The sequence below is a fragment of the Xyrauchen texanus genome, chromosome 17 (genome assembly GCF_025860055.1).
Source record: "Xyrauchen texanus isolate HMW12.3.18 chromosome 17, RBS_HiC_50CHRs, whole genome shotgun sequence".
Lineage (NCBI taxonomy): Eukaryota > Metazoa > Chordata > Actinopteri > Cypriniformes > Catostomidae > Xyrauchen > Xyrauchen texanus.
Window position 1 is genome coordinate 25,293,629 of NC_068292.1, and position 13,671 is coordinate 25,307,299.

General features: G+C 40.6%; 1 protein-coding gene across 1 annotated transcript in view; it reads left to right on the plus strand.

Annotated features, from left to right (window-relative positions):
• LOC127658238 (zinc fingers and homeoboxes protein 2-like) overlaps positions 1 to 12,549 on the plus strand; it is a 31,761-nt gene extending 19,212 nt beyond the window's left edge. Inside the window, exons 3-4 of the mRNA XM_052147431.1 lie at positions 9,536 to 12,097; positions 12,412 to 12,549. Coding sequence (XP_052003391.1) covers positions 9,691 to 12,087 — 2,397 coding nt within the window. The 5' untranslated portion in view covers positions 9,536 to 9,690 and the 3' untranslated portion in view covers positions 12,088 to 12,097; positions 12,412 to 12,549. The remainder of the gene's footprint in view (positions 1 to 9,535; positions 12,098 to 12,411) is intronic.
• The last annotated feature ends 1,122 nt before the right edge of the window (positions 12,550 to 13,671 follow it).

Genomic DNA, 13,671 nt, shown 5'->3' on the forward strand with positions numbered 1-13,671 from the left:
AAACGGGTGGAGCGTATCCATCTACAGATCAATTAAGGTGATTAGCGGAGGCTTGTGGCTTTGTTTTCTTTACCAAAACTTGTGCTCAAGATGGGTCATTAAACTTGAGGTGAACCGATGCTTTTCGAACCATGGGTGGCGAACAGTTGTGTTTTTTTTTTTTTTTAACCGAGAACCGTTACACTCTCTCTCTCTCTCTCTCTCTCTCTCTCTCTCTCTCTCTCTCTCTCTCTCTCTCTCTCTCTCTCTCTCTCTCTCTCTCTCTCTCTCTCTCTCTCTCTCTCTCTCTCTCTCTCTCTCTCTCTCTCTCTCTATATATATATATATATATATATATATATATATATATATATATATATATATATATATATATACACGCACGCATGCATACATGATGCTCTGGAAAAACTGCAATGCTCTGGACCACTGCAAAATCATCAGTTTCTCTGGATTTACTTTTTATAGGTATGTGTTTGAGTAAAATTACAATTTTTAGTTTTCTTCTATAAAGTACTGACAACATTTCTCCCAAATTCCAAATAAAAAAATATTGTCATTTAGAGGCATTTATTTGCAGAAAATAACAACTGGTCAAAATAACAAAAAAGATGCAGTGTTTTCAAACCTTGAAAACAAGTTCATTTTTAAACAACACAATACTAATGTTTTGACTTGGGAAGAGTTCAGAAATCAATATTTGATGGAATTGATTTTCAATCACAGCTTTCAGGTGTCTTTGCATGCTCTCTACCAGTCTTTCACATTGCTGTTGGGTGACTTTAAAAATGTTTTTTTTATCAAGTATCCTTCACAAATCTGCCCGATTCCAGCCTTGCTGAAGCACCCCCAGATCATCACCGAACCTCCACCAAATATTACAGTGGGTGCGAGATACTGTGGCTTGAAGGACTCTCGAGGTCTCAGTCTAACCATTTAAATGACCAGGTGGATGATTGGTGATGATCTGGGTGTGCTTCAGCAAGGCTGGAATCGGGCAGATTCATCTTTGTGAAGGATGCTTGAATCAAGCAACGTACAAGGTTATCCTGGAAGAAAACTTGCTTCCTTCTGCTCTGACATTGTTCTCAAACTCTAGGGATTGGTTTTCCAGCAGGACAATGCTCCATGCCACACAGCCAGGTCGATCAAGGTGTGGATGGAGGACCACCGGATCAAGACCCTGTTATGGCCTGCCCAATCTCCAGACCTGAACCCCATTGAAAACCTCTGGAATGTGAGCAAGAGGAAGCCGAGCTGCTTGAGTTTTTGCACCAGAAGTGGCATAAAGTCACCCAATTGCAATGTGAAAGACTGGTAGAGAGCATACCAAGATGCATGAAAGCTGTGATATGAAAATCAGGGTTATTCCACCAAATATTGATTTCTTAACTTTATAAGTTAAAATATTACTATTGTTTTGTTTAAAAATTAATATGAACTTGTTTTCTTTGCATTATTCGAGGTCTGAAAACTGCAGATTATTTGTTGTTTTGACCATTTGTCATTTTCTGCAAATAAATACTACAAATTACAATATTTTTATTTGGGAGAAATAGTCTCAGTACTTTTTAGAATAAAACAAAAAATTTCATTTTAGTCAAACACATACCTATAAATAGTAGATCCAGAGAAACTGATCATTACATTTTTTTAAATATATGCACACAATCAACTTTTAACCCCCATTATTCCCCCTCCCCCTTCATAAAAACATTGGGTCCTAGCCAGTTGTTTTTTTGTGTGTGAATACTTTGGCTTGGCCCCAATTTTTTATGAATTCATCCCCTACATTAATGACCGCCCCATCACCTAAAATACAGGGTCTGGGGCTAAATGAAATTTGAGTGTCACACACAAAACTCTGAACCCTCATCCAAAAATCTTGGATCTTAACACCACAAAAAACATGGGTTTGTGTCCCCATCTTCTGAATGGTATCGCCAGCTGGTGGGTGTGTCTTAAAGACCAAGATTATACAATCTACAGGGGGTCCGATAGAATCAATGTAAAATCTTTATTTGTATAAGGTGTGCCCTTGCATCTCTAGATGTAGACTTGACGTTTTTTAGAATCCTTGCCCACACTCCCCCCTCCAATACAAAGTTTAAATCTTTCTCCCATAATCTTTTGAGAGAAGTTGAATCTCCATCCCCCAGTCTCTGAATTAGCAGGGAGTAATACACTGATGCCTCATGACCTTTTCCAAAAGTGGTAGTCACCACTTCCAGAGTATATGCCGCTTTAGGGGGGTGTATGCTACTCCCAAAAATAATACAAAGCAGGTGGCGCAGCTGTAAATACCCAAAGAGACCTGGGGATCCCAAAATGTTGAACCAAATTTTCAAAGTATCTCAACACTCCAATCTCATATAGGTCACCGTGCGCATTAACCTCCCTCACAGTCCACTATGTCCAGCAGAAAGGGGACTTATTAATACATAATTTTGGGTTCAGCCATATGCTCGAAGCAACATTTAAATAAATGTCTGAATTAAACACTCTGAACACTTTTGTCCATACCACGTGCAAATGCGAGTGTAACTTTGATAGAAAGGCTTTGCTATGGTGAAATGGGGGCAAGAAGTTCCTGTTCAATACAATACCAGGGAGGGGCTCCCTCAAGTGGAAGCGACCAATGAGCCAAATGTCTGAGACCGAATACATAAAAAAGGTGGCCTAGCCCACCTTTTTTTCAATCGTCGTATGCAACTTACTGAAACCTAATACGGGATGTTTACCATTCCAAATGAAGGACTTTGCTATGCTATCAAGTTGCCTGAAATAAGAGTTGAGGACATCTATAGGGAGAGATTGTAGCAGGTAGATTAATTTTGGAATAAAATTCATTTTAATAACATTAGCCTTCCCAATCATAGATAAATATAATGTAGCCCACATTGCTCAAAACCCTTTTTATTAAATCAATGAAATCAAATTACTTTATTGTCACACGACCATATGCACAAGTGCAACAGTGGCTGAAAGTCTTGTGTGCAGTTCCAAGCAACATAGCAGTCATGACAGTGACGAGACATATACCAATTTACAATAAACAACATATTTACACAACACAATTTACATATCAAATGTACACATAATTAAACAATAATAATACACAATGTATGGTAAACAATACACACCATATAGAATACACATACAATAAAAACATAATAATAAAAAAAGTATTTAAAGTGTATACAAAAAAATACAGTAGATGTATTGTGAAGATAATATAATTTATGACGGTCCAGTTGGAGATGAGATTTATAAAGTGCAGTGCTGATGTATATTGATCGTGAGAGATCAAGTGTTAAAAAGTCTGATTGCTCGGGGGAAGAAGCTGTCATGTAGTCAGCTGGTGCGGGTCTAGATGCTGTGATACCGCCTGCCTGATGATAGCAGTGAGAGCAGCCCATGGCTCAGATGGCTGGAGTCTCTGATCCTCCAAGCTTTTTTCATATACCACCTGGTATATATGTCCTGGAGAGAGGGAAGCTCCCCTCCGATGATGTGTCTGGCAGTTCGCACCACCCTTTGCGGTGGGCTGAGAACACAGCCCTGTGGGGCTCCATTGTTGAGGGTCAGTGATGAGATGTTGCTGCCCATTCTAACCACCTGACGTCTGCCTGACAGGAAGTCCAGGATCCAGCTGCACAGCGAGCTGTTTAAGCCCAGAGCCTGGAGTTTCACATCAAGCTTTGAGGGCACTATGGTGTTGAATGAATGTTGAGCTGTAGTCTACAAACAGCATTCTCTCCATATGTGTTCTTTTTTTTCGAGGTGTGAGAGAGCACTGTTTAGAGTAGATGCAATGGCATCATCAGTGGAGCGGTTGTTGCGGTAGGCAAACTGCAATGGGTCCAGTGAGGTGGGCAGCACACAGCAGATGTAATCTCTGATTAGCCTCTCAAAGGATTTGCTGATGATGGGGGTCAGAGCAACAGGATGCCAGTCATTTAAACAAGTGATTTTGGATTGCTTTGGTACAGGCACAGTGGTGGACGTTTTGAAGCATGTGGGGACTACAGACAAGGAGAGGACAGGTTGAAAATGCCCAGGGTCAAAATGAACTAAATCACACATATTTGCTGGGAATAAAATACCCAAATACTTAATGCCCTATTAGGGCCACTGGAAGGCACTCTGCTGAAAAGCTGTTACTGGGCAGTACGCTGTCAGAGCCAAAGCTTCAGATTTAGACCTGTAGCACTCCACCAGTCAGACCTGTATAGTAGAGTGGCCAGACGGAAGCCACTCCTCAGTAAAAGGCACATGACAGCCTGCCTGGAGTTTGCCAAAAGGCACCTGAAGGACTCTGACCATGAGAAACAAAATTCTCTGGTCTGATGCAACAAAGATTGAACTCTTTGGCCTGAATGGCAAGCATCATGTCTGGAGAAAACCAGGCACCGCTCATCACCTGGCCAATACATCCCTACAGTGAAGCATGGTGGTGGCAACATCATGCTGTGGGAATGTTTTTCAGTGACAGGAACTGTGAGACTAGTCAGGATTGAGGGAAAGATGAATGCAGCAATGTACAGAGATATCCTTGATGAAAACCTGCTGCAGAGCGCTTTGGACCTCAGATTGGGGTGAAGGTTCAACTTCCATCAGGACAACGACCCTAAGCACACAGGAGTGGCTATGGTACAACTCTGTGAATGTCCTTGAGTGGCCCAGCCAGAACCCAGACTTGAACCCGATTGAACATCTCTGGAGAGATCTGAAAATGTCTGTGCACCGATGCTCCCCATCCAACCTGATGGAGCTTGAGAGGTCCTGCAAAAAAGAATAAAATAATTTTGCAAAGGTTTCAAACAAACAAACTTCTTTCACGTTGTAATTATGGTTTATTGTTTGTAGAATTTTGAGGAAAATAATGAATTTAATCAATCAAGGCTGTAACATAACAAAATGTGGAAAAAGTTAACTGCTGTGAATACTTTCCGGATGCACTGTATATCACGAGGGGTGCCAGCGGCTTGCAACATCCCTTCAAGATCTATAAAAAAGCCCTGATCATCAACGTTAGGTGCATAAATATTAGCCAAAATAAGATTTTGTCCCACATTTTCCCAAATTTTTCAGCTTCCTGCGATGAAAGGTGTGTTTCTTGAAGAAATACTATATCATATTTCTTATGCTTAAGAGAAATAACCTTCTTTTTATGGGGTGTCCCAACCCATTCACATTCCACGTGGAGAGACAATCCACTCATATTAACATTTTACATTTTGACATATAAGAAAAAATGTATAGTGTGTCAAAAACAAGATTATAAAGACCAAATTCCAACATTAGTGCAACCCAAAAAAACTTGGACATCCCCCAGAACAAAACAAACAGAAAAAAAAAACGTGCGCATCAACCACGCACACGACAGCGCCAACTGGCGTCCATCACTCCAAACATAAACCGTCCATGCATGCATATGAGAACCCCTGCGACAGGTTTGCCATTGGATTGCTCAAGTCTGGTGCCTCTTAAAATTTTGTGAGATTTTGCAATAGATAATCTAGAAAACAAACTTCAGCCAATAGGCAGAATAAACACATTGCATGTAGATTCATCCATAAAATTATCCTGAAGGTGTGAAAATCTACAAAATAAACTCCAGCCTCTAGGCGGAACCTGCACAAAGAAGAAAAGAGGCACGCAGATTTCTCAATCAGTCAAGCGAATGTTCAGTGTGGTGGTCAACTCGGCTGCAACAGGAGTACAATAAGATGACCCACTCACTCCATTGACTTTATGAAGGACATCTCTTGCTGTGGGCATGTAAATTATTTACCGACATCCTTAGCATCTTTTCAGAATTGGTCCAGGAATATCAGTGCAAAAGTGAATTTCCTTTGATGTAAAATTTCTTGCATTCCTTGAATCGATCACGTTTCGCTTGTCTAATTTACAAAGTCTGGGAACAAGTACATGCTGTGGTTCTTCCAAGAAAGCCTTTATTCCTCGCTTTGCATAACACCAGATCTTTATCGGATGATCTCAGAAATTTGGCCTGTCTCCTCCGCGGATCGTTGAGCAGGAACCCTGTGAGCTCTCTTGATTTCCAGCTTATGGCCTGCTATGTCGAGCAGATTCGGAAAGAGCCCGTCCAGGAATTTCATCATACCTTGTCCCTCTTCACTCTCAGGAATTCTGACGATTTGGACGTTATTCCATTGGCTACGGTTCTCCATGTCCTCCAACTTCTCCCAGACATGCTCTAAATCCACCTTAGATGCTAGTGAAATAGCAGATAATTCCCTCTCCGATGACTCCAGGTAATCAATCCGTTTCCTGACATCCCCCACTCTTGTAACCACATCAGTGAACTTCGCCTCCATGGCAGTGATCGATCGACATACTATAGCAAGATCTTCAAGTCAGCAACAGCCTTCATCAACATTACCGACATTTTCAGAATCTCTCGCCGCATTTCCCACACCTCTCCGACTAAATTTACTCCCAGTCTTGTGGCTGCTCAGGAGCTTCAGCACATCAGTGTTTTTTAATGTGTCCAGAGCCAGAGATTTTTTTTTTATTCTTTCACATATTGTCCTCCTTGAACAGTTATGGAACAGAGTGTATCAAATATTCCTGGTTTATGTTATTAAAAGTGTGCAGAGTTCACCGTTCAAACATCCGATCCTCGCATGGCGTCACATGACTCCCAACACTTGCATTTCTTAAGTGCAATTGTTTAAATTAGATTTAAACAGTAGGCTAAATGCACATACTATTTGGAGTTCTCTGAGTTAGTTTTGTGGTATTTGTTAAAGATTAATTGATCATTAATTTCCACTATGATTGATTATGAAAATGTCCAAAAATTGACATCCCTAGTAATTATACTTAGTTGTTAAAAAGGTCTTCATTCACAGAATGCAGCATCCACAAAGAAATGTGTGATGCAGCAGTTTCCTTCAGGAAAGCTTGTTTAATTTTCCAACATGAAGTGGTGTAGTTCCAAAAATGTAATGTCAATTTTACAGCATTTAGAAATATTTTTTTTTTAGCCTGATCAATTGAAAATCACTATGTTCCTGATTTCGGTTACATTGTGCAAAAATTGGGCAACATGAAGTGGTATAGTTTCAAAAATTTATTGTAATCCTTTTGGTTTCATGAAAAAATCGGAACGTAATTAACCAGTTATCAGCGATTTAAAAATTTGTTTTAACTCTGGAAACAATTCAAAATCACTTTTTACATTTTCGGTTCCATTCTGCAAAATATGTAGTTTCTGTTTTTTTTTCCTTGAACCGTTGTTAGTCCCTGGTTAGAACTGGCACTGGCACATTACATCGACTCTGCTCGCTTTGGGGTTTTCCACTGTGGATGGTTTGTTCGAGGATAAGTTATACTAAAATGTGGTTATACTAAATGTGGTTAAACTATTTTATAGAGAGATAAAAATTATTTGAATACTATTCTGATGCTAATGAAACTTTGAAGTATGGCACTTTTCGTACCACTGTCTCCTTAAGATGATTTGCTTATATTTTCCTCTTTTGTAAGTCGTTTTGGATAAAAGCGCCAAATGAATAAATGTAAATGTAAAACACATTCAGTTCACCAGCCATTAGTTGACTCTGAGGGGGGAGATGTGTTGTACATGGTGATGATTTTTAGCCTTTTTTTTAAGATCGTTGACTGTTTTTTCAGCTTTTCAGAGAAGCTTCTTTTAGACACTCTGATTCTGTAAGCATCCTCTTTTGGCGTGAAACCTGTAAACCATGGTTTATCGTTATTGAATGATAAAAATGTCCTTGAAGTGATGCACATATCCTCACAGAAACTGATATATGATGTCACGGTATCTGTGAGCTCATCCAGGTCTGTGGTTGCAGCCTCAAAATCACTCCAATCAGTGCAGTCAAAGCAGGCTTGAAGTTCCAGTACTGCTTCATTGGTCCATATCTTTACAGTCCTTACTACAGGCTTGGCTGATTTTAGTTTCTGCTTGTAGGTCAGGAGAAGATGAACCAAACAGTGATCAAAGAGTCCTAAAGCTACACGTGGGACAGAGCGATATACATCCTTTACAGTGGTTTACAGCAGTGGTCCAATATATTTCTTTCTCTGGTGGGGCATGCGATGTGGTGTTTGTATGGGTGTTGTTGCTCCATGTCTGTGATGTGATCAGCCAGTTGTTGCAATGCTGTTTTCACGCATGCTTATGGCGGAAAATAAACGCTCACCAGAATAAATGAGGACAACTCCTGCGGGGAGTAGAAAGGCTTACAGTTGATGAAGAGCATCTCTAAATTAGGACAGCACATCTTCTTTAACGCTGTTACATCTGTACACCAACATTCGTAGATGTAAAAGCATGTTTCACTGCATCTCATTTTCCCCAATTAACTCTGCATTGGGATCCACTCTGAACAGCTGAAAGCCTGGCAGATGTAACATGCTGTCTGGGATAGCTTCACTCAGCCAGATTTCCACGAAACAGAGCAGCAGAGTTCTTTAATGGGTGTAAGTCCTTGGCAAACAAAAAATGAATGTTTAAAAGTGTACTTGCTTGTGTTTTTCTTTCTTGTTTCTCATATACTTAACTGAATTTTGGCAGTTGAGTGATATCTTGATGAATCATGCTGAATTAACCATCTATGTTCCTGTAACTGCTAATACAGGAAAAAACATTTTAACTAAGTGTGTATTTGTCAGCTACCTAATAAGCTGAGATGACTAGAAGTACAATGGTAGATGGGGTAGTGTTCTGGAAATCTTTTTGAAAAGTTATTTTTTCAATTCCGAAAAATGGTGCCGTAAGTTCAGGCTGTAGTATGAGATGCTCAGGGTCCATCCATATTTAATCAGTCTCCAATGTACTAAGATCTGCTGAGGGCAGCACAGGCTTGAAGTCTAATGCTGGACTAGATGTGCTTTGATGTCCTAGCACAGGATGTTTCTGCCCCTCCTATCCAGACTGTCCTCCATAATGCTGATGCCTCTAATAATAAAGTATGTAAAAATGCTTTTAATACACAGCACAAGAGCATCTAAATGGTTTTATGCAGTAGACATCACTATAGTCCTGTAACTTAAATCCTTGTGGTGATTTTTACGTTAAATCATGCTGTGTGGTGCCTGACGTTGTTGGGATAACCAATATTAATATTGCCTTTGTGCTGATAGACATCCAGCTAATCATACTGAAACAACAAATATAAGGCACTTTTCCATTGGGCTGAACAGTTTGTTGCATAACTGCTGAGTTGTATCGATCCGGACTCGTTGACAATGTTACTCTGGTTTAGAATGGGCTGTCTTGGCAAGTGACCAGTCAAGAGTTGCCTTGTCAGTAAAGCCCTTCCTCCAGAGTGGTTCTCTGCAGTTTATAGTTGGCTAACCATGCTGCAAATTCTAGTTTGGGAGTGGCTTTTCAGTGTACCGAACCATGCTCGAGTGAAAATGAAATTAGAACCGTTACTCTGCTCGTAACCATTTGGCCCGATGGTGTAAAAGAGTTTATAGACACAAACTGTGTCAGTCAGTCACACTTTATTTGCATCTTTTCTCTTTTGATTAGACTGTGTGGTCTGGGATGAATTCTCATGAAGTCTTCAATTGGAGCTGACATTCAGAGTCAGCAGAATCATCCGTTACTGATCCTTCACCAGACCAAGACCTGCCAATTGCCCATCAACAGATTCCCCCTGCACTGCACAGCCTTACTCCCTGACCATGGCTAGTCGGAGAAAGTCAACAACACCCTGCATGATCAGACCAGATGACTTGGTGGTGGCAGATGATGCCAATGAAATGGATTCCTGTGTAGACAGTACAGAGGAGAATGGATCTTCACATGTGTCCAGTGAGGACTGGACAGATAGAAAGAGTTCTATGAACTCCATGTTAGAGGCCACAGAGGTGGAGAAACCAGAGGTAAAAACTGTACCACAAAGGAAACTCCAGGGATGCTATGAGTGCAAATACTGTCCTTTTTCTACACAAAACCTTAATGAGTTCAAAGAGCATGTCGATTCCAACCACCCAAATGTTATACTCAATCCACTATACTTGTGTGCGGTTTGCAATTTCAACACAAAAAAGTTTGATTCTTTGACCGAACACAATGAGATGTGTCATCCTGGGGAGAGTAACTTCAAGTTTAAGAGGATCAAACTCAACAGTCAGACCATTCTAGAACAGACAATCGAAGGTTCAAACTGCACTGTAATTTATGATGCAGCCAGCACTCATTCGGGTGAGGACTTCACTGCTTTTCCTTTGAGCAGATCCTCGACAGTGGGCAAGCCAAAAGCAGACAGCATTCGGTTGCCAGGAGATCAATTAGATATACTCACTCCAGAGCTACCTAAAAAGCAAATTACTGCAGTGAATGTGAATGGTACAGTGATAATTCCAGATGCAACTCTTAAAGATGGCCTTTCTCATATAATGCCATCCCTGCAACGCCCACCTAACTACAACTTGGTACCAAAAATAGCGGTCCCCTTGAACACTTCAAAATACAACCCCTCACTTGATGGCAACCTGACCCTTATCACTTCCTTTAACAAGTTTCCCTATCCTACCCAAGCAGAGCTCTCTTGGCTCACTGCAGCCTCTAAACACCCAGAAGAACAAATTAAAGTGTGGTTCACTACTCAAAGGCTTAAACAAGGTATCAGCTGGTCTCCAGAAGAAGTTGAGGAAGCACGAAAAAAAATGTTCAATGGAACAATTCAACCTGTTCAACAAGCGTTCACTGTTTTACCTGCTCAGTTAACTCAGACAACTAAAGCTTCACAGTCGCTTATCCAGACTGTCCCTTGCCATGTCCTTGGACAATCCAGCCTAGTATTGGCACCAGTTGCCAATGGCTCCTCTGCTACTAGTGCTCCTCTTGCACAAACAGTTGCAAATCAAATAGCACAGGGTGTCAAGAGGCCCCACACAGCACCACTGGTTGCCCCGGATGTGAAGAGGCCATCAATAATCCAGTCTGTTCAGAATACTCCCAAATCTATCTCTCCAACACCAAGCCATTCTTCAGATTGTGAAAACCCCCCCGATCAGATCAGAGAACTGACTGCCAGCTATGCTCGGTGCCAGTTTCCTGATGATGAAGAAGTGTACCGTCTCATCGAGATGACAGGCCTCTCCTGGGGAGAGATCAAAAAATGGTTCAGTGATCAACGGCATGGAAACCTAAGGGCATTGCAACAGATTAAAACGGACCTCTCTTTGAAGGACAGCCAACCTCATAAACCTGTTGCCACGCAGTTTCCACTTCTCGAGAGAGTAAAAGGCAAATCCTCTGAGCAAATGAAAAAATTAGAAGACAGTTTCCAAAGGACTAGCTTTCCAACCCATGCTGAGATACAGCACCTTATGGCTGATACCAGGCTCTCCAAAAATGAAATAGACTGCTGGTTTACGGAGCGTCGTGCACTAAGAGACAACCTGGAACAAGCCTTGCTGAACTCTATGGGATCAAAACGACTGGAGCATCATCTTCAAAGAGGGACCCTGAATGGAGTCCATGAGCAGGACAGCCATGTCAGGGACTCCCCTCTTCCCATTTTCACACCCTTTGGATGTCCAGAGGCCATTGACAGCAAGTCTCTTGGCCTTCTTAAGGATATGTTTGCACAAACACAGTGGCCCTCACCAGAGGAGTACAACCAACTAGAAATCCATACAGGGCTAGCTCGTACAGAAATTGTTCGCTGGTTTAAGGACAACAGGTCTGCTCTTAAGAATGGAACTTTAGATTGGATAGAGCAATTTCAGAATCTTAGCAACAAAAAAACAAATGGGCAGAACAGCCCATTGATCTCAGAGCAAGCACAAAGTGTTCTGCAGAGGCACTTTCAAGAGACAATGGTACAAAAAGGTGAAGGTTTTGAGAAGCTTGCAGAGCAGTCAAAACTAACCAACCAGGACATAGTTGAATTGTTCACCAGTAAACTGGTGCCTGACATCAGCAAGAGCAAGGACCAACATGGACAGACAAGTATAGATGGCAAGAGGTGGGTTTCCTTGGCAGCTGACACTGATGGAAAAGCCTACGATGCACAGAAAGTATCACGAGACCTTGAAGTGCTTTCGGCTGAGCACAGATTGACAGGATGAAGCGGTTAAGGTATTGTCTTTTTCTGGTATATTATTACATAATGTAAACTAGCTGGTTGATATTGTGACTGGAGAGGAGTGAAAGTTGCTTTCCTGAAGTAATGGCTGCCTCTCATGATAATGTAAGAGCTTTGGCTCTTTAGACAACCAGGATATCGGCAGTCTGTTATTTAGCCTTTAGAAAAACAACTTAGCAGTGAGAGAGGGCAGAGCCCACATTTTTTGTGTTTTGGGAGGGTGCAAGTGTGGCAATTTAAGTTTCTTTTCAAATCCTTATCCATCTGTATGCAAGTCAAATATAATTTGTTGCTTGTTCTGTTGCAGAAGAAAACAGGCTGCTTTGACTGAAATAAATGGGCCTGCTGATTAAGGAATATCATCATGTATGGAACCAATGATCTCATATCTGGGAGAGTCTGAAACACTGTCCGGAGAGTGACCATGGAGTGCCAAAGTTTGACTGCTATGTTATTCTTTTTTTTTTTTTTTTAAAGGGCCTTTGTAAATATTTTTTTCTGTACTTCTACAGATTTGTACAAAATTTTGATGAGACTTTTGTTACATTTATGAGTCCCAAGACATTTCCCATAAACCTTATAATGGAATGTTCAATCATTTTTGTGAGAGGACACAAAACCAACCCACCTATTGGTGAAGCTGGCATAGTTAAATCCAAGAGAACATAATGTGGTCCATGATGGCACTTAATATTTCAAGTGGACACATACAAGGGTGCTTTAACAAAAAAACATCTCATTCCTAAAAACTAGGTGATATTATGGACTTTTCTTTGGACCATAAACAGCCTGCATTCTCATACTGTACTTTATCGCCAAGGAGGCAGAGCCACACGGTGGACATAATCAAAACTGAAATCAATACAATACAGTCATGCATGGCTTATGTTTATTTGTTATAGGCTCATTTTTGGAAATATTACAGTAACTGCAAAATAATTTTTCATCTTGGCATTGCCAGGTATCCAAGGCATAGTTTCCCCATTTCCACTACTCAGCTGTGAACTGCTTTTGGCTCGCTTCAGTATATTTCTTTTTCTTGCAGCTGCTTTAATGTCATGTTCAGACATGTATCTGGAATACTGTACTGCATTCAAGAATCCTGCTTTCTCTTTATAAGAACCAGTCTGCTGTAATTCAGTAAAACACATCTGATTAAAAGCTTGTTTGGGGTCCATTGTTTACCAAAAGCAGCAGCATTGCCAAAGTAAAAATTCAACCAACAGAGCATGTTCTCTTTAGGAGTTCGCTAATGAGATTGAACAGAAATTGGGGTACTGCAAGATATGAATACATTTTAAAGGTGCTTGTATCCTGAGTGTGTCTCAAGACACTGCAATGAATAAACTTGGCAAGCAGCATAGCTCTTAATTTTTTGTAGTATCAGTAATTGAGGAGAACTGAGTAAAATTAAACTTCAAAAACGGAACATTTAGTGAATATTGCGATTTGTAACAGTATTAACTGCTTTATTTGAAATGGATTTTGGCAAGATATAACTTAGATGTTATACCAGTTGCAAATATAATGGTATCTGTATTATGATGCTTTTTTTTTTGCACATTAT